The 26,785-nt window shown below is 42.5% G+C and overlaps 3 protein-coding genes across 9 annotated transcripts in view; 2 read left to right on the top strand and 1 right to left on the bottom strand.

Annotated features, from left to right (window-relative positions):
• The window catches only part of LOC106586757 (serine/threonine-protein kinase 10), a 40,046-nt gene extending 23,492 nt beyond the window's left edge, over window positions 1–16,554 (bottom strand). For 2 of the 3 annotated variants that reach the window (XM_014174358.2, XM_045707063.1), the window contains exons 1-4: window positions 15,729–16,554; window positions 14,007–14,171; window positions 2,503–2,551; window positions 1,952–2,101 (exon numbers count right to left, since the gene is read on the bottom strand). In XM_014174358.2, coding sequence (XP_014029833.2) covers window positions 1,952–2,101; window positions 2,503–2,551; window positions 14,007–14,171; window positions 15,729–15,881 — 517 coding nt within the window. In that variant the 5' untranslated portion in view covers window positions 15,882–16,554. The remainder of the gene's footprint in view (window positions 1–1,951; window positions 2,102–2,502; window positions 2,552–14,006; window positions 14,172–15,728) is intronic. The other variant, XM_014174365.2, reaches the window with a different exon arrangement.
• Window positions 16,555–17,139: 585 nt separating this feature from the next.
• Window positions 17,140–20,561, top strand: LOC106586766 (CST complex subunit STN1). 2 transcript variants are annotated; one of them, XM_014174376.2, is made up of 9 exons: window positions 17,142–17,467; window positions 17,558–17,653; window positions 17,782–17,859; window positions 17,933–18,109; window positions 18,283–18,409; window positions 18,554–18,704; window positions 19,691–19,828; window positions 20,060–20,132; window positions 20,248–20,561. In XM_014174376.2, the coding sequence occupies exons 1-9, from the start codon at window positions 17,320–17,322 to the stop codon at window positions 20,403–20,405; spliced, it is 1,146 nt and encodes a 381-aa protein (XP_014029851.2). In that variant the 5' UTR covers window positions 17,142–17,319; the 3' UTR covers window positions 20,406–20,561. The 2 variants fall into 2 exon arrangements, with proteins under 2 accessions (XP_014029860.2, XP_014029851.2); XM_014174385.2 differs by lacking the exon at window positions 17,782–17,859 and having other exon boundaries at window positions 17,140–17,467.
• An 870-nt stretch (window positions 20,562–21,431) lies between these two features.
• The window catches only part of LOC106586780 (SH3 and PX domain-containing protein 2A), a 122,839-nt gene continuing 117,485 nt past the window's right edge, over window positions 21,432–26,785 (top strand). For all 4 annotated transcript variants that reach the window (XM_014174425.2, XM_014174414.2, XM_014174408.2 and 1 more), the window contains exon 1: window positions 21,432–21,975. In XM_014174425.2, coding sequence (XP_014029900.1) covers window positions 21,904–21,975 — 72 coding nt within the window. In that variant the 5' untranslated portion in view covers window positions 21,432–21,903. The remainder of the gene's footprint in view (window positions 21,976–26,785) is intronic.

The raw sequence follows: 26,785 nt of genomic DNA, 5'->3' as shown, positions 1-26,785 counted from the left end.
TTGTGGTCCCAGGGTCGCTGGCTTTCCTGGGAGCGGGTCCCTGGCCAAGAAAATGTTGAAGACCCCTGGCCTAAGCCAATCTATACAAGTTAGACAATTGTTTCTGAAATACATATAGGCCTTCAGCCAAATCCAGGCTTATTCAAAAGCATAACAGTATTCATGTTAGCGACATGAAAAACATGCAACAACAAAACATATTTTTACGTAACGTGTGCATCTGGACAATGACATCATGTGTTGTTTATAACAAAGTGTGTGTGTGTGTATGTGTTTTTGTGTGCGTTTGTGATTAATCTCTCACACAAAGTCTCTCACTGCCTGTCACTGACATGCAAACAGGCACTTTCACAGCCACCTTTGTTATGTCACTGTACTGATACAAACCCTACTCTGTACTGCATTATCACATCAAGCCTGTTACATGCACAACGTTATGACTCATCCTAATACACAACCTACTGCATGATGAGTCTGGAGCTTACTGTGTGGAGCACCCCTCACTGTGTACCAATATGACAGAACAATGATGACATGCAGGCTTTCCTAACCCGCAATCGATTTGTAGGCAGTTATAGCATTGCCATAATTGAGTGACAACTGATTCGTAGATGACGGCTACAATATTATGTGATGGATTTTTTATTTATTTTACCTTTATTTAACTAGGCAAGTCAGTTAAGAACAGATTCTTATTTTCAATGACGGCCTAGGAACGTGGGTTAACTGCCTTGTTCAGGGGCAGAACGACAGATTTGTACCTTGTCAGCTCTGTAAATTGTGTTAGAAATGTTATGATTAACCTAACAAATAAATACCACCTTATTCCTCTTTTTTTTCTTCCACATCTGCGCTAAACATGTTTGGTGTTTCAGAGCGGTGATATTATGCGTTTATTTTGACTAAATGCACCAACAGATGCACCTCTCTAACATCCAAGAACGCACTTCTATGGTGTATCCAAAAACTCCCCCTGACCCTATTAAAAGTTGCAATATGTAACTTTTTGGTGAACCAACCAAATTCACATAGAAATGTGAGTTATAAATCTGTCGTTCTCATTGAAAGCAAGTCTAAGAAGCGGTAGATCTGTTCTGTGTGTGCTATTTCTATGATTCCCGTTCTTATGTTTCATTTTTGTGTCTTTTACTTTTGCTTTTGTACACCAGCTTCAAATGCTGAAAATATGGTTGGAGTCATTGCAGCTAAAAGTGGCACAACCAGTTATTGAGTGTAAGGGGGCAATTACTTTTTCACACAGGTGAATTGTTTGTTGCATAACTTTGTTAATTAAAGAAATAAAATAACTATACATTTTATTGGTTATTTGTAAACTCAGGTTCCCTTTATCTAATATTAGATTTTGGTTGAAGATCATAACATTCAGCATAAAAAAATATGCAAAAATAGAGAAAATCAGAAAGGGGGAAAATACTTTTTCAAGGCACTGTACAATATTTTGGATTATTGAAAATATATTTCACAGCGGTTTAGATGGTACAATGATTCTCTACACGATACTTGCTTGTTTTGTCACAAACTGAAATTAGGCTAACTATTAGAATTTTAGCAACCAGGAAATGGTGGAGCGACAGCCGAATAACCTTTTTTTCTAAGAGTGTATGATAATGCATTCTACCTTAGTGGTGTGCATTGACTGTAAAAGTGTCTTCTACAAAAGGACTAAATGTACATGTTAAGCATGGATAGTTGGTTAGGCCAGTGGTTTTCAAACCTCTCCTCGGGGACCCCTGGACGTTTCACAATTTTGTTGTAGCCCTGAACTACATCACCTGAAACACCTATCCAAGGGTTTTGATTGTTGACAAGTTGAATCAGGTGTGCTAGCTGTGGAATAGTTCTAATACATGGAACGGCTGCGGGTCCCCGGGGAGAGGTTTGTGAAACACTGGGTTAGGTAACTCCCAGCCCCTCTTCCCCAGTCTCTTACCCAGTTTGACGTCGCCGTTCAGGGATAGCAGGATGTTCCCAGCCTTCAGGTCTCTGTGGATCACCTTGTTGTCGTGGAGGTAGAGGAGGGCCTGGAGGGTCTGCTTACACACCACCCGGATCTGGGGCTCCGTCAGGGGCCTCTCAAGCTCTGAGGTACCGGGGCCACATAAACACATACTTAGCATTCCTCCTCACACACTGGGTTTCACTCACGCAGTCACACACACACACGCAGTCTCACACACGCAGTCTCACACACACACACACACACACACACAAACACACACACACACACACACACAGGACTGAGCTGGCTTACGGCTGTATCAATGAAGAATGTTAATACTGATACCTTATCAATGTAGTATGAGGGTGGTCTACATCGTGTTGGTGCTAATCACTGGTAGTTCAATATCAGTTAACTGTTACTATACTGTTATATCCATCACATTTCAGTCACATAATAATGTTAAATACATTACCATTGTTACCAATGATTTATCACTCATCTGCTTATCATATTCTTTAGAAGTAGGAAGGCTGACTCACCCAGCATGACGGCATCCACCGCTCCACCTGCACAGAACTCTATCAGGATCTACAAAATAAGAGAAGAATGTTACAGTAGATCCAGTACAGTGGAAGAAAGAAAACTAACAGCATTCATCTAATAAGGTAAAAATACCATAACAGCTTAAATACCATAGTAACAGGTAAACACACCATACATTTACAACAAACAATAGTACTTTGAGTGTTTACAGCTATACAAAGTAAGCCCCTTTTCCATTGTACTATAGGCCAACAAGTCACTGTGTCATGTGGTCTTTGTCAATGGAGCCCTGCCTGGACCCAGTAGCCTTACAATTCAATGCAAAGGGTCTTAAGGGGTCTCAAGTTCAATGATATCAAGACGCAACACACTTAACTCTACCTATCCATCACTTAGGCCTAAGTTGTTACACTATGGACCCCCCCCCCAGGTCTCCTGCTTCAGACCCACACAACACTTTAAAAAGTCTCCTTCTTTTAAAGACCAAACTCCCCGGTCTGTCGCCGTATTCTCAGAGTGTCTCAGAGTAGGAGTTCTAATCTAGGATCAGTTCTCTCTTTTAGATCAATGAATGAATTTGATTATATGGACATTAGAGAGGACCTGATCCTAGATCAGAACTCCTACTGAGACATTTTGTGTATACAGGCCCTGCTGTGTAAAACAATTTGAAAGTGAGTTGAACAGTGAACCTCCTCCTGCCCAGGTTCAGTGAATGGAACCTGCTGAGCCTTAAATGGTTTCAAGGAGCTCTCAATATGGCTGCCTTGCGCCGCTGAGGTAAGAGGATTGGCCAGAGGGGCTATTCTGTTGCTTTGCTCTGAAGGCTTTCTCAGAGTATACACATGCAGCCTAGCCTAGTGTAGCTAGCCGGAACTTAGCCCTTTCCCCAAATAGGATTAGGAGTTTCCATGCACGCCTCAAGTGGGAGGGGGCTAGCTTTAGCTGCAGCAGCGATGAACCTAGGTATTTGGAGGAGAGAGAAACCTAGCCATTCACTGTAGGGAGGTAGTATTGTTAGACTAGCATAGTCCTGATATGTCAATAGACTTTGGACTGTATCAGGGATATAACCTAGCCTAGCATGCTGCTAACACTACGGATACAACAGAGAAACAATTAGGCTAACAAAAACAAAATAACAAGCTAAAGTGATCCACGGCCCTACTGTGCTCAATACAGTAAAAATGTAGTTAGTTAGGGCTGAGTAGAATAGAGAAATGCTACTGACAGTGAAAAATTGGACGACATATTTGGTGAGAGGTGCCAAGAAGAGGAAGCCAAAACACACTTCCTCAATGTAACACAGTCAATGAGAAATTTTAGGTACTCTCTATTCTCCTCTTGGCTAGTATTTAGAGGGAAGTTGACCTGTTCACCTATTGCGGTTTAGAGTCAAACATAATTATTGCAACAATGACCCGTGTGACCTTTCGAAGATGAGGGGGTAGATCATCTTTAATATTGCAGATAGATTGTGGCTTCAATCAATGTAATTGTCTGCATCATTTCCAATCCCCCATATTTTGTGTGTATGTATGTATGTACACACACAGAAGTCAGAAGTTTACATACACCTTAGCCAAATACATTTAAACTCAGTTTTCACAATTCCTGACATTTAATCCTAGTAAAAATTCCCTGTCTTAGGTCAGTTAGGATCACCACTTTATTTGAAGAATGTGAAATGTCAGAATAATAGTAGAGAGAATGATTTATTTCAGCTTTTATTTCTTTCATCACATTCCCAGTGGGTCAGAAGTTTACATAGACTCAATTAGTATTTGGTAGTATTGCCTTTAAATTGTTTAACTTGGGTCAAACGTTGCAGGTAGACTTCCACAAGCTTCCCACAATAAGTTGGGTGAATTTTGGGCCATTCCTCCTGACAGAGCTGGTGTAACTGAGTCAGGTTTGTAGGCCTCCTTGCTCGCACACTCTTTTTCAGTTCTGCCCACAAATTTTCTATGGGATTGAGGTCAGGGCTTTCTGATGGCCACTCCAATACCTTGACTTTGTTGTCCTTAAGCCATTTTGCCACAACTTTGGAAGTATGCTTGGGGTCATTGTCCATTTGGAAGACTCATTTGCGACCAAGCTTTAACTTACTGACTGATGTCTTGAGATGTTGCTTCAATATATCCACCTAATTTTCCTTCCACATGAAGTCATCTATTCCACCCCCGTGCTTCACGGTTGGAATAGTGTTCTTCAGCTTGCAAGCCTCCCCCTTTTTCCTCCAAACATAACGATGGTCATTATGGCCAAACAGTTCTATTTCTGTTTCATCAGACCAGAGGACATTTCTCCAAAAAGTACGATCTTTGTCCCCATGTGAAGTAGCAAACCATAGTCTGGCATTTTAATGGCGGTTTTGGAGCAGTGGCTTCTTACTTGCTGAGCGGCCTTTCAGGTTATGTCGATGTAAGACTCGTTTTACTGTGGATATAGATAATTCTGTACCTGTTTCCTCCAGCATCTTCACAAGATCCTTTGCTGTTGTTCTGGGATTGATTTGAACTTTTCGCACCAAAGTACGTTCATCTCTTGGAGACAGAACGCGTCTCCTTCCTGCGCGGTATGACGGCTGCGTGGTCCCATGGTGTTTATACTTGCGTACAGATGTACAGATGAACATGGTACCTTCAGCTGTTTGGAAATTGCTCCCAAGGATGAACCAGACTTGTGGAGGTCTACAATTATTTTTTCTGAGGTCTTGGCTGATTTCTTTAGATTTTCCCATGATGTCAAGCAAAGAGTCACTGAGTTTGAAGGTAGGCCTTGAAATACATCCACAGGCACACCTCCAATTGACTCAAATGATATCAATTAGCCTATCAGAAGCTTCTAAAGCCATTACATCATTTTCTGGAATTTTCCAAGCTGTTTGAAAGGCACAGTCAACTTAGTGTATGTTAACTTCTGACCCACTGGAATAGTGATACAGTTAACTATAAGTGATGCACAAAGTAGATGTCCTAACCGACTTGCCAAAACTATAGTTTGTTAACAAGAAATTTGTGGAGTGGTTGAAAAGTTTTAATGACTCCAACCTAAGTGTATGTAAACTTCCGACTTCAACTGTATGTATGTATGTATGTATGTATAACAACAACAAAAATCCTTTATTATGTTCCCCTACCCCTTCCATCCCTCCCCCAATTGGAGTAAATTAATGGACAACAACTCTTGGGCTTCTACTTCCAGCTTATACATACATTTTATGGACACAGTATATTTTACAATAGTTATCTTTTTGTTTGTTTTTAATCCCATCCTTCAGCTCCACTCAACCCCTCCCATCTATCTCTGAACACCATCCAGTTGATTTCTATTTGCCATATATTTTTCAACTGGGCTGTGATGTTTTACAAAAAAAGAACCAATTCTTAGTTTAGCCTTATTACAACCATATCAAACATAAAATTCAACAAAAACCTATCATTCTACCCAACAAAACTCTTGTAAAATAAGACAGTATGCTCCGCCTAGCCTAAGCCTTGAAACAGTCTTGTCATTCATACAGGCCCTTGTAGTGTTGTTTCACTGGTAGGCGAGCTGTTGTTTTAGTCCAGCTGCATGTACAATAGGCCAAACAGTGGATCTTTACAGTGGCAGGCGGGTAGAGAGGAACTACAGGGCTGGCACCATTACTTCCTCTCCCAGCACACACACAGCCCTCTGAGGAGCCATTCATGTGGTGTAGAGAGAGACAGAGGACACAACTCTGAGATAGCAGCTGTGTGGCTAAGATCTTAACCAAAGGTTAAAAGGTCAGCTAAATTGTGGTTTGTGAGACAAAGATATGCAACGTATGAAAAAAATAGGCATATGATCTGACTCATGATTAGGCCTAACAGTCTAAGGTCAAGTACATTGTGGTTCGGATAGGAAATTAGAATGGCTGAGACTGCGGATCCGTAGGAAACAGCCTGGTCCCTTTTCCCCAGAGCTGAAGATCTGAATCACGTACTGCACACGTTTCTTTACTTTTACGCAAATAATGTTGTGGTCACCCTCCATTCACATTTCTCACTGTCAATCGTTAATGATAATTCTTTAAGTTTTACCAGTGAAAAGTCCATGAAGCATCTGCATACCAACCATTTGATCTCAATCAGTTTCATGGGGATATGCATTTACAGTGCCTTCGGAAAGTATTCAGGCCCCTTGACTTTTTCCACATTTTGTTACATTACAGCCTTATTCTAAAATGGATTAAATATATATTTCTCAGAAATCTACACACAATACCCCATAATGATAAAGCGAAAAACAGGTTTGTAGAATTTTTTGCAAATTAAAAATTGGTTTAAAAAAATTGGTTATAGATTATTACTATTCAGACCCTTTGCTATGAGACTCGAAATTGAGCTCAGGTTCATCCTGTTTCCATTGATCATCCTTGAGATGTTTCTACAACTTGATTGGAGTCCTCCTGTGGTAAATTCAATTGATTGGACATGATTTGGATAGGCACACACCTGTCTATATAAGGTCCCACAGTTGACAGTGTATGTCAGAGCAAAAATCAAGCCATGAGGTCAAAATTATTGTCCGTAGAGCTCCGAGACAGGATTGTGTAGAGGCACAGATCTGGGGAAGGGTACCAAAACATTTTTGCAGCATTGAAGGTCCCCAAGAACACAGTGGCCTCCATCATCTTAAATGAAAGAAGTTTGGAACCACCATGACTCTTTCTAGGAGCTGGCCGCCCGGCCAAATTGAGCAATCGGGGGAGAAGGGACGATGGTCACCCCGATGGTCACTCTGACAGAGCTCTAGAGTTCCTCTGTGGAGATGGGAGAACCATCCAGAAGGACAGCCATCTCTGCAGCCCTCCACCAACAAGATTCTCTGGTCTGATGAAACCAAGATTGAACTATTTGGCTTGAATGTCAAGCGTCACGTCTGGAGGAAACCTGGCACCATCCCTACGGTGAAGCATGGTGGTGGTGGCAGCATCATGCTGTGGGTATGTTTTTCAGTGGCAGGGACTGGGAGACTAGTCAGGATCGAGGCAAAGATAAACGGCGCAAAGTACAGGAGAGATCCTTGATGAAAACCGTCTCCAGAGCGCTCAGGACCTCAGACTGGGACGAAGGTTCACCTTCCAACAGGACAACGACCCTAAGCACACAGTCAAGACAACGCAGGAGTGGCTTCGGGACAAGCCTCTGAATGTCCTTGAGCGGCCCAGCCAAAGCCCGAACTTGAACCTGATCGAACATCTCTGGAGACACCTGAAAATAGCTGTGCAGCAATGCTCCCCATCCAACCAGACAGCGCTTGAGAGGATCTGCAGAGAAGAATGGGAGAAACTCCCCAAATACAGGTGTGCCAAGCTTGTAGCGTCATACCCAAGAAGGCTCAAGGCTGTAATCGCTGCCAAAGATGCTTCAACAAAGTACTGAGTAAAGGGTCTGAATGTGATATTTATGTTTTTTTATTTTAAAAACCTGTTTTTGATTTGTCATTATGGGGTATTGCGTGTAGATTGATGAAGGGGAAAAAAATATTTAATCAATTTTAGAATAAGGCTGTAGCCAACAAAATGTGGAAAAAGTCAACGGGTCTGAATACTTCCTGAAGGCACCGTAGATTTTTTAAATTCACCTTTATTTAACCAGGTAGACAATTTGAGAACAAGTTCTCATTTACAATTGCGACCTGGCCAAGATAAAGCAAAGCAGTTTGACAACATACAACAACACAGAGTTACACATGGAGTAAAACAAACATACAGTCAATAATACAGTAGAAAGATAAGTCTATATACAATGTGAGCAAATGAGGTGAGATAAGGGAGGTAAAGGCAAAAAGGCTATGGTGGCAAAGTAAATACAATATAGTAAGTAAAACACTGGAATGGTAGATTTGTAATAGAAGAAAGTGCAAAGTAGAAATATAAATAATGGGGTGCAAAGGAGCAAAATAAATAAATAAATACAGTAGGGGAAGAGGTAGTTGTTTGGGCTAAATTATAGATGGGCTATGTACAGGTGCAGTGATCTGTGAGCTGCTATGACAGCTGGTGCTTAAAGCTAGTGAGGGAGATAAGTGTTTCCAGTTTCAGAGATTTTTGTAGTTCGTTCCAGTCATTGGCAGCAGAAAACTGGAAGGAGAGACAGCCAAAGGAGGAATTGGCTTTGGTGGTGACCAGAGAGATATACCTGCTGGAGCGCGTGCCACAGGTGGGTGCTGCTATGGTGACCAGTGAGCGGAGATAAGGGGGGACTTTACCTAGCAGGGTCTTGTAGATGACCTGGAGCCAGTGGGTTTGGCGACGAGTATGAAGCGTGGGCCAGCCAACGAGAGCGTACAGGTCACAGTGGTGGGTAGTATATGGGGCTTTGGTGACAAAATGGATGGCACTGTGATACCCTACTCAACAAACTGGATGCAGTCTATTGGAGGCTATTTTGTAAATGACATCGCCGAAGTCGAGGATCGGTAGGATGGTCAGTTTTACGAGGGTATGTTTGGCAGCATGAGTGAAGGATGCTTTGTTGCAAAATAGGAAACCAATTCTAGATTTAACTTTGGATTGGAGATGTTTGATGTGAGTCTGGAAGGAGAGTTTACAGTCTAACCAGACACCTAGGTATTTGTAGTTGTCCACATATTCTAAGTCAGAACCGTCCAGAGTAGTGATGCTGGACAGGCGGGCAGGTGCAGGCAGCGATCGGTTGAAGAGCATGCATTTAGTTTTACTTGTATTTAAGAGCAGTTGGAGGCCACGGTAGGAAGGTTGTATGGCATTGAAGCTCGTCTGGAGGGTTGTTAACACAGTGTCCAAAGAAGGGCCAGAAGTACACAGAATGGTGTCGTCTGCGTAGAGGTGGATCAGAGACTCACCAGCAGCAAGAGCGACATCATTGATGTATACAGAGAAAAGAGTTGGCCCAAGAATTGAACCCTGTGGCACCCCCATAGAGACTGCCAGAGGTCCGGACAACAGGCCCTCCGATTTGACACACTGAACTCTGTCTGAGAAGTAGTTGGTGAACCAGGCGAGGCAATCATTTGAGAAACCAAGACTATTGAGTCTGCCGATGAGGATGTGGTGATTGACAGAGTCGAAAGCTTTGGCCAGGTCAATGAATACGGCAGCACAGTATTGTTTCTTATCGATGGCGGTTACAATATCGTTTAGGACCTTGAGCGTGGCTGAGGTGCACCCATGACCAGCTCTGAAACCAGATTGCATAGTGGAGAAGGTGCGGTGGGATTCGAAATTGTCGGTAATCTGTTTGTTGACTTGGCTTTCGAAGACCTTAGAAAGGCAGGGTAGGATAGATATAGGTCTGTAGCAGTTTGGGTCAAGAGTGTCCCCTCCTTTGAAGAGGGGGATGACAGCAGCTGCTTTCCAATCTTTGGGAATCTCAGACGACATGAAAGAGAGGTTGAAAAGGCTAGTAATAGGGGTTGCAACAATTTCGGCAGATCATTTTAGAAAGAAAGGGTCCAGATTGTCTAGCCCGGCTGATTTGTAGGGTCCAGATTTTGCAGCTCTTTCAGAACATCAGCTGAATGGATTTTGGAGAAGGAGAAATGGGGAAGGCTTGGGCGAATAGCTGTGGGGGGTGCAGTGCTGTTGACTGTGGTAGGGGTAGCCAGGTGGAAAGCATGGCCAGCCGTAGAAAAATGCTTATCTGTGGTGATAGAGTTTCCTATCCTCAGTGCAGTGGGCAGTTGGGAGGGGGTGTTCTTATTCTCCATGGACTTTACAGTGTCCCATAACTTTTTTGAGTTTGTGTTGCAGGAAGCAAATTTCTGCTTGAAAAAGCTAGCCTTGGCTTTTCTAACTGCCTGTGTATATTGGTTTCTAACTTCCCTGAAAAGTTGCATATCATGGGGGCTGTTCGATGCTAATGCAGAACGCCACAGGATGTTTTTGTGTTGGTTACGGGCAGTCAGATCTGGAGAGAAGCAAGGGCTATATCTGTTCCTGGTTCTAAATTTCTTGAATGGGGCATGCTTATTTAAGATGGAGAGGAAGGCATTTAAAAAAAATAACCAGGCATCCTCTACTGACGGGATGAGGTCAATATCCTTCCAGGATATCCGGGCCAGGTCGATTAGAAAGGACTGCTCGCTGAAGTGTTTCAGGGAGCGTTTGACAGTGATGAGTGGAGGTCGTTTGACCGCTGACCCATTACGGATGCAGGCAATGAGGCAGTGATCGCTGAGATCTTGGTTGAAAACAGCAGAGGTGTATTTAGAGGGCAAGTTGGTTAGGATGATGTCTATGAGGGTGCCCGTGTTTACGGCTTTGGGGTGGTACCTGGTGGGTTCATTAATAATTTGTGTGAGATTGAGGGCATCAAGCTTGGATTGTAGGATGGCTGGGGTGTTAAGCATGTCCCAGTTTAGGTCACCTAGCAGCACTAGCTCTGAAGATAGATGGGGGGCAATCAGTTCACATATGGTGTCCAGAGCACAGCTGGGGGCCGAGGGTGGTCTATAGCAGGCGGCAACGGTGAGAGACTTGTTTTTAGAGAGATGGATTTTTAAAAGTATGAGTTCAAATTGTTTGGGTACAGACCTGGATAGTAGGACAGAAGTCTGCAGGCTATCTCTGCAGTAGATTGCAACACCGCCCCCTTTGGCTGTTCTATCTTGTCTGAAAATTTTGTAGTTAGGGATGAAGATTTCAGAGTTTTTGGTGGACTTCCTAAGCCAGGATTCAGACACGGCTAGGACATCCGGGTTGGCAGAGTGTGCTAAAGCAGTGAATAAAACAAACTTTGGGAGGAGGCTTCTAATGTTAACATGCATGAAACCAAGGCTATTATGGTTACAGAAGTCATCAAAAGAGAGCGCCTGGGGAATAGGAGTGGAGCTAGGCACTGCAGGGCCTGGATTCACCTCTACATTTACATTTAAGTCATTTAGCAGACGCTCTTATCCAGAGCGACTTACAAATTGGTGCATTCACCTTATGATATCCAGTGGAACAACCACTTTACAATAGTGCATCTATATCTTTTTTTTTGGGGGGGGGGGGGGTTTAGAAGGATTACTTAATCCTATCCCAGGTATTCCTTAAAGAGGTGGGGTTTCAGGTGTCTCCGGGAAGGTGGTGATTGACTCCGCTGTCCTGGCGTCGTGAGGGAGCTTGTTCCACCATAGGGGGGCCAGAGCAGCGAACAGTTTTGACTGGGCTGAGCGGGAACTGTGCTTCCTCTACATCACCAGAGGATCAGAGGAGGAGGAGGAGGATAAGGGTACGGCTAAAAGCTATGAGGATTGGTCGTCTGTGATGTCCGGAATAGAGAGTATAATGAGCAGGTTTCTGGGTGTGATAAAATAGCTTCAAGGTATAATGTACAGACAAAGGTATGGTAGGATGTGAATACAGTGGCGGTAAACCTAGGCATTGAGTGAGATCTTCTTGAGTTATACAGTGTTGTTTCGAGGTAGCCTACAGTGTTGTTTTGAATGATGTACAGTGAGCGCATTTTAGAGCAGATGGTGTTAACAAACTGTAGCCTACATGTGCTTAGTTTCAATCAAATCACGTTTTGCCTAGTGGCGCGTTCTGTTATGTAGAATACTATCATTATGTGATCTTGCAGACATTGATTGAGCTTTGATCTAACTTTATTAAACGAGCACCGTTCGCCAGAGTAGCCTGTTTTCTACGAGTAGAGCAGAGACTGTGGGCAAAGTAGAGAATCCTGAACATGTGCAGAAGCTTCGGGACCTTTAGCTGGCTGGAAGATGGGGCCAGAAAAGTGGATTCCACAGCCACTACATAGGGCTAACTCGAGTCTATCCATTAACTTGCAAAGTGGGCACGTACATGGTAAAATAGTTAGGTTTCCACAATGTGAGACTGAAGCTAAGTGAAATTGAGGAAAGATAAAATGGCTACGGTCACTAATCTAACCCTTAAAAACCATAATGTGGTTACCACATTGTTATTAGAGCCATATCAAATGAGGAAGACAACATAAATCACTCTCCTCAGACTTGACTTCTACACAACCTTTAAGAACGTCTAGTCTTTCATCTACAGTAAGAGCTCCTGTGCTAATGTCTTGCTCTCTCTATTTACACACCAGCTACCATGTAAGCTTCATGTAGGGGCGGCAGGTAGCCTAGTGGTTAGAGCGTTGGGCCAGTAACCAAAAGGTTGTTAGATCAAATCACCGAGCTGACAAGGTAAAAATCTGTCATTCTGCCCCTGAACAAGGCACTGTTCCTAGGCCGTCATTGTAAATAAGAATTTGTTCTTAACTGACTTGCCTAGTTAAATAAAATACAAATACAAATAAAAAGCCTAGATAATAATCCATACACAACCACCATTGGGCTAGAAGCCATTGTTTGACAGAGAGGAAAGGGCCGAGCACTCAACAGAGCTGCAGTGTAACCAAATATTCCAGGTAATCAATCACAGCTTTTGATGAGTCTGATTACTGATAATATGTCTATGTGGATGTTTCTATGTCAGCAGGGAGGGAGACACAGGGAGCCACCGTGTCATACCACTTATTATTTCCCAGCTTGAAAAAGGCAATGGAGCTTTTGTCTCGTTCTCCTTTGGAGCTCTTGGGAGGCTAGGGTATGTAACCCATCATGTAGCACCTTAGAAGAACTGACCTTGTGGATTTAGATGTCATATTATGTATTATTTGTTGAATCCATTTTTCCTGATTGAAAGGCGGAAATGCCTTTGTTTTATAGGTATTCTTTTGTATGATATTCCTATATAGCTTGTTTCACTTTAGGTGTCCTATGCCAAGAAGACCAAAACAAAACAGATGGGCCCTTATTTACTAGCTAGTTAGATATGATTGAACTACTCCTTGCAATCCCTGAGTGCACAAATGTCCTAATATATGCATGACCACTTTCCCAATGCAATTATTTCCTCGTTATCTTCGGACACAGGGGTGCCCCGGGAACATCATCTGAAACTAGATCCCCAAATCCAATCAAAATTCACAGGAAGTGACCACCATCCTGAAGGTGAGGACTAGAACAATGTGTACACAAAGAGAGGGTTATATGGATGGACTCTAGTTATTTTGAGAGGTGACAGAAAGACACAACATCACTCAGTGATATCGTGAAGACGAAAAAGGCAATATAATAATACACTGTAACACAAAAACGAATTTCCATATCAAATACGGCAATAAACTACAATAAATGCTGCTAGTATCTGTGCTAGTTTGAACTTTGACCTGGGAAGACGATAACCGAGGTAGAGTAGGTGTGAGACGAGGATGAACATTCCAATGTACTGATAGCCATGACACAGGTCAGTCCTCACAACTCATAGCAGCCTAGTTAAGAGGCCCCAACAAAGGACGACACCGCAGCACACTGCTGGTCTTCGCTGATTCTCCATAAGCCATTCCATCTCACTACCAATGTTTCGGTGAATAGACCTTCAGAGTTTGTGCTATTACTAGCATCAATACACTATTACAGCAGCACCGCTAACAAAGCACAGCCTCCGCTGAGAACGCCACTTCCTACTCACCCATAGCTTGCTGTCGTAGTAGAAGGCGTCCAGCAGCTTCACTATGTTGTGATGGTCGCAGGAGGCCAGGATATCGATCTCTACCATATAGTCCTCCAGCTCCTCCTCCGTCTTGGTATCGATCACTTTAGCTGCAGCCAGAATGCCTGTTTGCTTGTTCTGGGCCTAAGAGACACACAGGCAGAAGTGAGAGGGTTATTATGGTGGCTTCTGACAATGGAATAGACTTGAGTTCTGTTGACATTAGCAGAAGACCCACCAAGGTTAAGCGAGTGTGCTATTTTGGGGGCTTCATGACAATGGAAATGATACAACAGAATGGGTCCCGTTGTTGCTCCCATAATAGGAGTCAAGAGAGAGTTGATATCAGATTTCACATGACGTCCGCAAAAAGCAGCCAACTGACACTTTTTTCAAATGTATTTATCACATCTTTGATGAAAACCCTCACAGCATAAGTCTCAAATCCATTTGAAATTGAACTGTCTGCCGTTTGGTTTGGTTGTGTCTCATAGCAGGATGTGTTGGATGCGGTCTGCGGTGATATGGGATATGGCACTTCCTCTTAACCTGGGTGTGCTCTTCAGGTCACGTCTGCCATTGAAATGATTTTAATACATTATCCTGTATTATCACATTACACATGATCACATTCAACACACACACACAAACAGACTCTTCTCTTTCACTATGAATCGATGGGGTGTTTGGAGGCCGGTTCAAATAGGGCGACTCATCATGAGATTGCAGCATATTATAGTTGGTATTGTAGAGATGGTTCTAAGCCCAGGACGTTACTGGGAAATGTACTTCCCACAGATGTGCTTCGATTGGCCTGTTGTAGCTCTAGTAATACCAGAAAGGTCCATTATTTACTATGGTTAGGAGTAGTCTTATAGTAAATGTTGTTATACTTTGTTCATGGAGCAGCCAACAGTTGGGTTGTAGTAGTCGTCAACTTCACATGGCGTCTGTTACTAAACTGACTAAGGCATATGGATTCTCTACAACAAGTAATAGTTAGATTTGGAAACCATAACTGACCACACACAGTCCTATTAATAGATCAGAAATAAATTAAAAACAGAGCACAATCATGGTAGGGATCCAGATAGCTATTATTATACCATTACACCATGTCCCAAAAATAGGCTAGTGGCTACAGAAAAACAAACACGCTAATTGGAATAGCGTCGACAAAGCACCCTGGTACTGGTTTTGGCCCGCCACTCACGGGTGATCACATTCAATGTCACTCATGTAAACAATGTTTTTTGCTCTGCCCATGCATTGAGGTCGGTGAAAACAATGCCACAATTGATTGGGACTCATCTAACATGGTTTAGGGCTGCTGTGAATGGCCTAACAATCAGAGATCGGGAAGAAATGGCTGTGCGTGCGTGCGTGTGGACTGGAGGCAGTGTAGTTGTCATTGTTGACCAAAATGAAAAGAATGGCAGTCATTAATCAAATGTTGGGCTCAGTCCTAAACAGAGGAAGAAGTAACATTTCCAGTTATTGCCTAAGGGAAGAATTCCAAGGAACACCATATAGGATATATTGGTTACAGCAGAGTGGACTGAGATGAACACACATATGACATGATCGATGATTCTTGAAACATGGTTTCAAACCTGTAAAATGTAACGTGTTCACAATGTCATCATCATTGCTACAATGAATCAGAAGAGATCTACAATGACCCAAAAGGACCTATCCTACCTTATAGACTTTTCCAAAAGCTCCATCCCCCAGTTCGCCAATGATCTCCCATATCTCCTCTGGGTTCTCATCTCTGTGGACATGCTCATACTGTTTCTTCTTCTTCTCAGCACCCAATTTAAAGATTTTACGGAAATTGAAAAAGGATGCCATTTTCAAGCCTGCCTTCTTCAGATAAGACAGTTGACAAAGGAATGAATATCCAGCAATACGAAGATCATCAGTGCATTCTACCGCATAGGACTTGAATTGTTGTGTTTACTTAGGTCCCTTGGTGTGTTCTTCTGAGTCAAGCAGACTCTGAGGTGGCATACTCAATATGTTACAGTATTATAACAATTCAGAATTATTTCAAATACTGTTACACTGAAATCATTGATGATCAACCCGTTATTATGGCAACGATATCACAGTTATCCCATAACAAAATGAAATTCCACCGACATCATGGCCTATTGTTGATTGTTACTCCAATAATATTCACTTTGCTGTCTCCTGGCATTGTATTTCCGTCCAAAGAATAGACTTTCACAGTGCAAAGTAAGCACGGGAAGCTATTGCTGTTTCTCAGAACAACCAACACTGGCCTGACAACGCAAGCGGCTGGGCTCTTTCCTCAACCAAAGAGCAGACAGAGAAGGTACAGAAACGACCCTTCCAAAGAATTCTATTCCATGAAATGTTATATTCGATCCCCCAAAGTCCCTTGAATTTATATATAGCGAATAAAAACACCGTTGGTATGGTAAGACAATCTTCTTTCCCTTGGCGAGGCACGGGATCCAGTAATCTAGAGGATTTGGTGTCAAATGCGCGTTCATGAGCCAGCAACTGTAGTTCTTTCACTTCTTCACGCTTGATTGATGGTGGAGGAAAGAGCATCTAGAGCGCGTTGCTTCCACCCTCAGCACTGGAGGCCAGCATTATGTGTTAGAAATTATTCATAAATTAAAGACAACTTTTAAATAATATTTTAAGGAGTACGACATTTTGTAGAAGCCTATTCAATACCTTTGTAGCCTAGGCCTATTGTTCAGCCCTGCAACATTTTGTAAATCCTAAGTAAAATTGAACGAGAAAAAAAAGCCATATAGCCTCATTAAAAAGGATAGCACATTTCCCCCAATATTGAAAATGTTCAATTCGGATAATTGCATCAATATGAGAGATAATACAGTCTCTGATACAAGGATGGGTTTCTTTCGTCTCTCATTCAGTAGCTTAAAACGACATGTCCCAGATACCCATGCGAGACGTGCACTCGCACGCACAGCCGAAAACTTTTCAACTTTTGATGTCTTTACCACATTTACATCTATTAATAATCGTCCTTCACGATTAAAAGATGTTTACATAAATGCATGGTTTATTTAATCTGTTCTATTTTCATCTATTTTCTAATTCACGTGACCGGAAACTCGGACTTTTGCGGAAGTTGTGCAAATATTTGCTCAAATTTCAAAACATTTCCCGGGAAATCGAAGCAAAACAAACTAACCAAGCGAGGGAGAGACGAGTAAGCTTTCTTAAGTAGGTTAGCTTGCTACTTTTGGTTGTCTTTGATCGCGTGTGGTGAGTCGCCTATGATGGTATGCAGCCTGAAGCAAAGGAACCAGAGGAGGATAGTGTATGGGAGGAACCACCTTCTGTGCTGTGGGGACTGGACCCGATGTTCAACGCTTTCAACAGGCTCTATGTCAAAGACATCCTACAGATGAGAGAGTCCTGTCTAGTGTCAGGTATTGTTACCTTCCGTTTTGACAACATGAATGCTACTGTCATGTTTATTCAACTTTACCAGCTAACACGTTTCATTTCCCCTAACCTAGGGATATACTTCTACAACTCTCACCCGATATTCAAAGTTGATGTGCTTGGGACTGTGGTGTACAAGCGAGAGCGAGAAGACTTCTTCTGTTACGGAGGTAATGATGAAGCTCAAGTGATTCCTTTGAAATATTCCTACTTTGTCTCTTCATATCAAACAATTATCCACATGCAAATATTGAGTCCATGTAAATCCAATATGGTTGCTGTTATAATTGCTTTACAGTTGATGATGGTACTGGTGTTATAAACAGCCTTTGCTGGAAAGATGAACAGTGGAGGTATCAAGGTGACCCTGCTACATGTAAGTGCAGATATTCTCATTATAACTGTGTGTCAGCCCTGTTCATATTCACGGTTGGCTGTATTATCTTCAGCAGGAGCAAGGTCTTTCGGTAGCAGCGCACGTGGAGACTTCAACCCAGCCAACGAGCTGAAGAAACTACGGCAAGCCCAACACAGCAGCTCCCACCTGGAGATAGGAGAACTGCTCAGGGTGCGAGGGCCCGTCAAGACCTCCAGACAACAGAGAGAGATAATGGCCTCTACTTACTGTGAGTGGAGAGGTGACACATATGACTGGTCACACAGACATGCACGGTCATGCAGATATGGACACACACACAATTCTGCATTTCGCAACTATACAGCATTTATTAAACCTGACTTATTGTTGTCCATACAATCCCTAATGCCTCCCCCCCCCCCCCCAATTCGTTGGTTGTAGATAAAGTGTCAGACCCGGTGATGGCGGTCCAGATATCCTGGATGATGGAGGTTCCTCAGCTCTACAGACAGTGCTATGATAAACCATTCCAACTGGACAGCAGTGCACAGAACCCTAACATTCAAGGGTAGGTCTAATAATCTCTTTAGCTATATTCAATTGCTGGTCAGTGAGGAGCAGCATCATTTTGGCTATTATGTATGATATTTACTTTAAACTTTGATTTTGTGATTTTGTGAATATCTTTATGGTTTATTTTGTATTCCTACAGTGGTTCTGCTTCCTACCTACTTGGCAGAGCCACTCATATCCTGAAGGACTTCCTGAAAGAGAAAGAAGTCACCAGCTTCAGACCCTCTGATGTCCAGGACCTTTTACAGCGTCTCGTCTTCAGACAACCTCAGAAGACAGCATCAGAACAGGTAGAACATCTATGAACATCTATGTAGGCCTTATAGGCCTACACACACACCTTATATATGCTTCCAAACATACCCTCGTAAAACTGACCATCCTACCGATCCTTGACTTCGGCGATGTCGTTTACAAAATAGCCTCCAACACTCTACTCAACAAATTGGATGCAGTCTATCACAGTGCCATCTGTTTTGTCACCAAAGCCCCATATACTACCCACCACTGTGACCTGTATGCTCTCGTTGGCTGCCCCTCGCTTCATACTCGTCGCCAAACCCACTGCCTCCAGGTCATCTACAAGTCTCTGCTAGGTAAAGCCCCGCCTTATCTCAGCTCACTGGTCACCATAGGTCACCATAGCAGCACCCTCCCGTAGCACGCGCTCCAGCAGGTATATCTCACTGGTCACCCCGCAAAGCCAATTCTTCCTCTGGCCGCCTCTCCTTCCAGTTCTCTGCTGCCAATGACTGGAACGAACTGCAAAAATCTCTGAAGCTGGAGACTTTTACCTCCCTCACTAGCTTTAAGCACCAGCTGTCAGAGCCGCTCACAGATCACTGCACCTGTACATAGCTCATCTGTAAATAGCCCATCCAATCTACCTCATCCCCATACTGTATTTATTTATTTATCTTGCTCCTTTGCACCCCAGCATCTCTACTTGCACTTTCACCTTCTGCACACCCTACCATTCCAGTGTTTAATTGCTATATTGTAATTACTTTGCCACCATGGCCTATTTATTGCCTTACCTCTCTTATCCTACCTCATTTGCACATGCTGTATATAGATTTTTCTACTGTATTATTGCTTGTATGTTTGTTTATTACATGTGTAACTGTTGTTGTATGTGTCGAACTGCTTTGCTTTATCTTGGGCAGGCCTACCTAGTTAAATGAAGGTGAAATAAATAAAGGGTTTGAAGGCATCATTAAGTTGTTCATTTTAAAGTGGGACTGTATTTAAAAAAAAAAATCTGATTTGATGCTAGGAGCCTGAGGCTGGTCCATCATCGGGTCCACCAACATCTTTCAAACAGCTCGGGGAGCTCCTCCAGAAGAGCCTTCAGATCCTGCAGGACGAAGGCTTGGTGTTCCGGAAGGTCAAATCTCAGGATGAAGTCTACCATGTAAGCAGCAGCAGCACATGAATATAGATATCACAGAGGAACTAAGTGCTATGTGAAGCTCATCAAACACATTGACCCTGAGGCTCATGGGATGTGGGACACAAGCAAAGTGCTCAGCATACAAGAATGAAAGATTTTGAGACTGATCTTTCATTGTATTACTGTGGTGACTGAAGGTTATATTGGAGTGACACAAGTAAGTATTAATTCTACTGTATTTCTCCCCTTTAGGTAACGGAACGGGACAAGGATCTTCTCATGGCAGTCAGAGACATTCTTCTGGAAGATTGCAGACGAGAGAAATGTAAGGGCATTTCCCCTCTTCTTACTCCTTTAGAGTACTTTACAATACACTGCTCCACCAGTGCTATACCAGTGTATTATAATATGCATTGATGGTCTTTCTCTCGCGTTGCCAGATGCGGAAAAGGGTTGCCACATCCTGCACGTCCTGTCCAGTGTGAGACAGAGGTACAGTCGCAACGTGAGCAAGGCAGCCTTGGAGCTGGTCCTCAAAGCTCTGGAGTGTAATAGTGACATTATCAGCACCAGCGACAGTCATTACACTATCCTCTGACGCTGACTTAGACATTCTGGGACATTCCACAAACTGTCTGAAATGGAGTGAAACGGGGAGGTACCATCCGACCTTGTCCAATAAGAAACGCATGTTTTTGTTTTCCGTTGGGAAAAAATATATATAACGTGTGTCCTAATAAATATGACCCTTTTATACATTTGATTATTACTTAACATAGCCATCTTGACGATATCAGTTGCTAGCAATCATGCTAGAGCTATGTACATTTGTATGAATGTATATTTAAAGAGTACAGGACAAGCTGTTTTGTGCAATTATATATATTTTTAAATGTGCAAAAGTTTTGTAAATGATGTCTATAATACCTGGATTTAGAATTCAATTTGGAGCATATGCTCATTTTGCACACGGGGGCAGTATTTCGTCGTTTAATATGCACCGCGATGCAGCCCGTCGCTGATTGGTCCACTTTGAAACATCTGTATCCATACGTCCAAGCTATTGATGAGGGCAGCCTATAGCGTCTTATGACTCAGTTGCCACCGCTGTCAAAGAAACTGCAGGGCATAAGAAGCAATATATGGAATAGTTTATTGCTCTCTAGGCCTATGGAACAAATAGGTTGTTATAGCTTTTTGTAGCCTTTTTAATGGTTATTTAACCATAAATGCTTTTGATAATGGAGATAATTGAATTGTTATGCTGAAACCAATCACATTCATAAAAAGTATCCTTACATGGTCCAAGCGCAGTGTGATGTTCACATTTTTCTTGTCATTAGCTACATTGTAGCCACTCTTGGGAGCACTTTAAGGAAACGTTACAGCTTGTAAAGATTATTACAGTGATTACGCGTCTTTTCCAACATCATATCTAAGTGTTTACAAACATATAGACATTGCCGAGATACTCAGTACTACATGCAAGTATTCCATAAACTATGAGTTGGAATGGGACTTCAACCTTCTAGCACAGTTTACCCCAAGTGCTTTCTCCCATTGGAGGACGCACCACCAGCAAGCCCATCCCACTAGGACCCCCCCCCCCACAAAAAAAAAAGAATTGCTCTGCTTGCTTCTGGAGGCATTTGGCGGTGAATTCGGTGGCTTTTTTTTGCCTACCCCAACCCTATATAGCCTACAGGTATGCATCCCTCGCCAAAGATATTGTGGTCCACACAAAGGAACTCGCTCCACTTTCCTCTTTGAGGTGACCTCCTCAGCAGGCGACCGCTGGCCAGCCTGCCTTGTTGTCCAACGTGAAGATCTCTCCTTTTGGATTTCGGGCAGAATGTTTTAGCCGTATGAAGATAGGGACTAGCATATATTCTGCATTTGGGTATATTACGCATAGTCAAGGCAAGACATTTGATTCCTTGCGCCTGAACATTAGCTAGAATCGACAACCCAATCAATGAATGTCCTTATTGAATTCTTCTTCAACGTTTCTTGAACTGCAGAGGCTATAGCCTACTACAGAAACTGGAATATTGTATTTATTGTGTGTGTACGCTGTAGCCATTTCCAACGTCAAGATGCAGTTTCGGACAGTGTTGGATGTAAAAGTCGTGGACGTGGAGAAGCGGCGCAATCCGTCCAAACATTACGTGAGTAGGATACCCCCCTCACCATGTATCTACCTACCTGGGTCCATTCAAAATCCGAACTACAATGACTACCTAATATATTCTGTATCTAATTTATGAATATAATACACGGTGAAGGGTTTCACCACTTATAGCCTATACCAGTCATCGCAGCTCATCACAGTTTTGATTAAACTAGCCAATGATTCATGAGTTATTCATTCAGTCTGCCAATCAATATCTCCGTTTATCAAATTGTGTTGGAGATGATATATTCTGTGTATGGCACTGGCCTCTTAGAACATATATGTCATTCTTTGTCATTCATTTGAATGTGTTATAGCCTAACCAACGAATATAAAGAAGGGTTATAGCTAGTGACAATACAGACACTATAAGTAATGACAGGTTACAACTGTGGCGTATGTTTTTCAATAACATGGGAACCCGAACTGTAATGCATTATTCAACTGGAACTAATATAGCCTAGTTTTGTATTTCAATGGAGTCTCTTAGAATGCCACATATGTTCACATGTCATGAGAACGATAACAGCCTTTGTCATAAATGGTGGTATGACATACTACTTATGACGTAAGTTGTCCAGTGTGGCTCAGTTGGTAGAGCATGGCGCTTGCACCGCCAGGGTTGTGGGTTTGATTCCCGGGGCCACCCGTTCCTAAAATGTACGCGCGCATGACTGTAAGTCGCTTTGGATAAAAGCATCTGCCAAATGACACATATTATATTATAAATCACAAGACCTGACATAGTTTATTGCCAATTCAAGCTAAAACAAATTTAATTAGACGGATTCATTGTTGGTACAGTACTTCCTGTCTAGAATCATGCAGGCATTAGGCAAAGTGAATGATTGGATAGACTACCCTTAAATGTTTATCATAAACCCATCAATTAGTTTAGTAGTCATCCTCGGTGTTGTACAATTGAACACAGAGCTACTGTAGTCTACCTATGGGTCCCTCAAGGCAGCTTACTGTACTCTTGGGAAAGTGATATTTTTTAACTTTGCCTACAGCAGGCATAAGAATCAATATCTCATTACACTCCAGACTCGTGGGACCTCTATACATCGCTAACAAACAAGTTATTATAAATCTCATTAAATATGATCATACTAGATGTTGTCAACTCAAACACTCCATGTTGCTGTTGAAATAATCATGCACTCAGGCAAATGTATTATATTTTCAGAATTTGCCTGTAGTGTGCTTATACATCAATATCTCTTTTAAGATTTACACACATGCAGGCTTTTGGGATGTCATAGCTTACAGACCATATATTATACCTAACCTGCAAAGAACATCATGCACCAACAGCCATCAGATCCACATAGACGTACTCAACCATTAGAGTACTAAATGTATTGGACGTTGTTAGTTGTTGCTGGTGATTCCCAGGCCAGTGTTGTGTTCAGTTGTGTTTTGGGGCTGTGCAGTCTCATAGGCCTCTCTCTGGCCTAGTTTCCGTTGCTACCATGCCCCTGGGATCACCGCTAGCTAGTCACTGTGAGAAGAAACTGGAGGGAGTAATCCCCAGACTGTGTGTGTGTGTGTGTGTGTGTGTGTGTGTGTGTGTGTGTGTGTGTGTGTGTGTGTGTGTGTACGCGAGCAAGCGAGAGGCAGAGAGAAAGATTCTGTCCCTCCACCAGCGAGAGGCAGAGAGAGAAAGATTCTGTTCCTCCACCAATCTCAACACTCTGTTGGTGAAAACAGCTGGAAACGCTTATCCTATGAGAACAGAGTTAGAGAGAGAAGGGGAATGAGACACAAGTCTTTGTCAGGGGTGAAGTGGTCATTTGACCCAGGGGGACACATCTGCTTAGACACAGAAAATATTACAACACCGCTTTTTTCTTGTTCAGGTGAGATGAGTGTTAAAAGAGCTGGTAGCAATCCAGCAGTATTTGCTTTTCAAATGAAGCCACCGCTACTCATTCAAGCCAACAACATTTGGAAACCTTTTGGACGACCCTTTAGTGAGAACCAGCAGTGCTAGTTGTTGTTTAGCATCATAAAACAGGCCTTCAGGAGGTTGTTTCCTACTCGAATATTTATTGAGTCATCAAAAACAGAATGATGGCCTGAGTGAAAAGGTCTCTGTTTTCAAATGGTTACTGCTCGCTGAGAGAATCACATTCAAGGGTTTTTATTTGGCTGGGCTTTAGGCTTGGCCCATTGTTTTCCTCAGTTTGACGACGATAGAGTCCAGCAGGAAAGAGAGTGGTGTCTGTATGTGTGTGAGTCAGGGTGATGTGCTGACGTCTGTCGTCAGTGAAGTCCTTGTTCTCTGTTCACTTCACACAGGTTCGCCCTGTCACTGAACAAGAGGCCTTGGAAGTGTGTGTATGTGTGTGCGTTACATTTCATTGTGTGTGCCATTTTATCTATCCTCTCTTCTAGCTCGAAATGAGAACTCATACAAGCTCGGATCTCAATCTTGTTTTATGCAAACTGTTCCGAAAATTTGAACAGAGCGTGGAAAAAGGTCCTTTCATTACTCAGCCCCCTGGTCTGGTATTCCCTCCAAGCCAACCTAAAACTACAGGACCTGGTGTCCCTGGAGGAGTTCAAAGGACAAATAGATGAACAGGTTGTTGAGACATGTAGCTGTTTCTAATTGTCTCCCGATGTCACTAGTTTGCGTTGCCTTGTAAGGAAGCGTGTGGTTTTAAATGACACACACATACATCTACTGTTTGTATTTGTGCTGTTGCCAGTGTCTTCTGTCTGTGTTGTCCGTTTTGTATTACATAGTCTTTAATCATTGTTTTATCCCCTGTCCCCACATGAAGCGTTTTGCCTCGTCAGGCCGTTATTGTATACTGAACAAAAATATAAACGCAAAATGTAAAGTGTTTGTTTCATGAGCCAAATTTAAAGATCCCAGAAATGTCCATGAACACAAAAAGCTTATTTCTCTAAAATGGTGTGGACAAATTTGTTTACATCCCTGTTAGTGAGCATTTCTGCTTTTCCAAGATAATCCATCCACCTGACAGGTGTGGCATATCAAGAAGCTGATTAAACAGCATTATTATTATACAGGTGCACCTTGCGCTGGGGACAACAAAAGTCCACTCGGAAATGTGCAGTTTTGTTACACAACACAATGCCACAGATGTCTCAGGTTTTGAGGGAGCATGCAACTGGCATGCTGACTGCAGTTATGTCCACCATAGCTCTTGCCGTAGAATTGAATGTTCTGAAACAAATCTGTAAATGTTCCAGTTCTTCCATAGCCTTCATCACCAGACATGTCACCCATTGAGCATGTTTGGGATGCTCTGGATGGAGGTATATGACAACGTGTTTTTAGTTCCGCCAATATCCAGCAACTTCGCACAGCAAGGCCACAATCAACAGCCTGATAAACTCCATGCAAGCAGATGTGTTGCGCTGCATGAGGCAAATGGTTGTCACACCAGATTCTAACGGGTTTTCTGATCCATGCCCCCACCTTTTTTTTATAAGGTGTCTTTGACCAACAAATGCATATCTGTATTCCCAGTTATATGAAATCCATAGATTAGGGCATAATTAATTTATTTCAATTGACTGATTTCCTTATATGAACTGTAACGCAGTAAAATCTTTGAAATTGTTGAATGTTGTGTTTATAATTTTGTTCAGTATAAATAAGAATGTGTTATTAATTGACTTGCCTGGTTAAATAAAGGTTAAATAAATCAAATTAAAAGGAGGGATTAGTGGATGTTATTACTGGAGCCCTGAACACATGTTGCTGAATGTCTCAACAACAGACAGATGTTGTCTAGTCACTTTGGAGAACTTTATTTGTCTGGAACAGTGGGAAGTCTTTTTCAACCTAAGTCTTTATGATTACTATAAAACTAACAGATTATTACAAGATGGGATGTGTATTAGGCAACACGTCTTAATCATCACCAACATGTACAAACAGTTATTTTTATATATATTTCTTTACAATATAAAATATGTTTGCCTCTGGCTCCATGTCATTTCTTTATGTCGACACATTCAGGAATCACGATGCGAAGACGGACTTGCAATGGTAGCCCTTGCCCTTACTGTGAGAAATTGCCAATACAGTATACTGCAACTGTACCTCACTGTGTGTGTAGTCTAGCAATGTGGCAATTTGAAAGTGAGGCCTCTGAGATTGCGTAATCGAGCTGTACTGATTGAAACAGGATACAATGAACAACTCTGTGTGGATTGTTCTGATGTACATGACAAGACTGAAAGCAGGGAGTGAGCGAGAGGAGGAAATAACAGCTGAATCAATACTTTTCCGCTTTTTCCTTATCCCTCTCAGAAAAACTTCTGTTTGCCTGGTCTAGGTCTTCTCTTCCTGTTTCCTGTTGGCTGCTGCACTCTTAGAAAAAAGGGTTCCAAAAGGGTTCTTCGGCTGTCCCGATAGGAGAACCCTTTTTGGTTCCAGATAGAACCCTTTTGGTTTCCAGGTGGGACCCTTTTGGATGCCATTTAGAACCTTCTGTGGAAAGGGTTCTACATGGAACCACAAAGAGATTTACATGGAACCAAAAGGGTTCTACCTGGAACCAAAAAGGGTTCTTCAAGGGGTTATCCTATGGGGACAGCTGAAGAACCCTTTTAGGTTCTAGATGGCACCTTTTTTTCAAAGGGTGTGGTTAGGGAGAGGAAGAGAGAGAGAAAGGAGGCATGCACTTCCTATGCCCTGGGTAGAGAATGTGGAGAGAGGCGAAGGATGTGAAAACTGATAAGGACCACAGTTTTAGGAGGGGTGGTTGGGTTGGTGGGTGATCAAGGGCAGTACATTGACAGAGCTTATGCAAACCTGT

Source organism: Salmo salar, chromosome ssa02 (assembly GCF_905237065.1).
Source record: "Salmo salar chromosome ssa02, Ssal_v3.1, whole genome shotgun sequence".
In the NCBI taxonomy this organism is placed as follows: Eukaryota; Metazoa; Chordata; class Actinopteri; order Salmoniformes; family Salmonidae; genus Salmo; species Salmo salar.
This window is presented reverse-complemented; position numbering and strand designations above follow the sequence as displayed.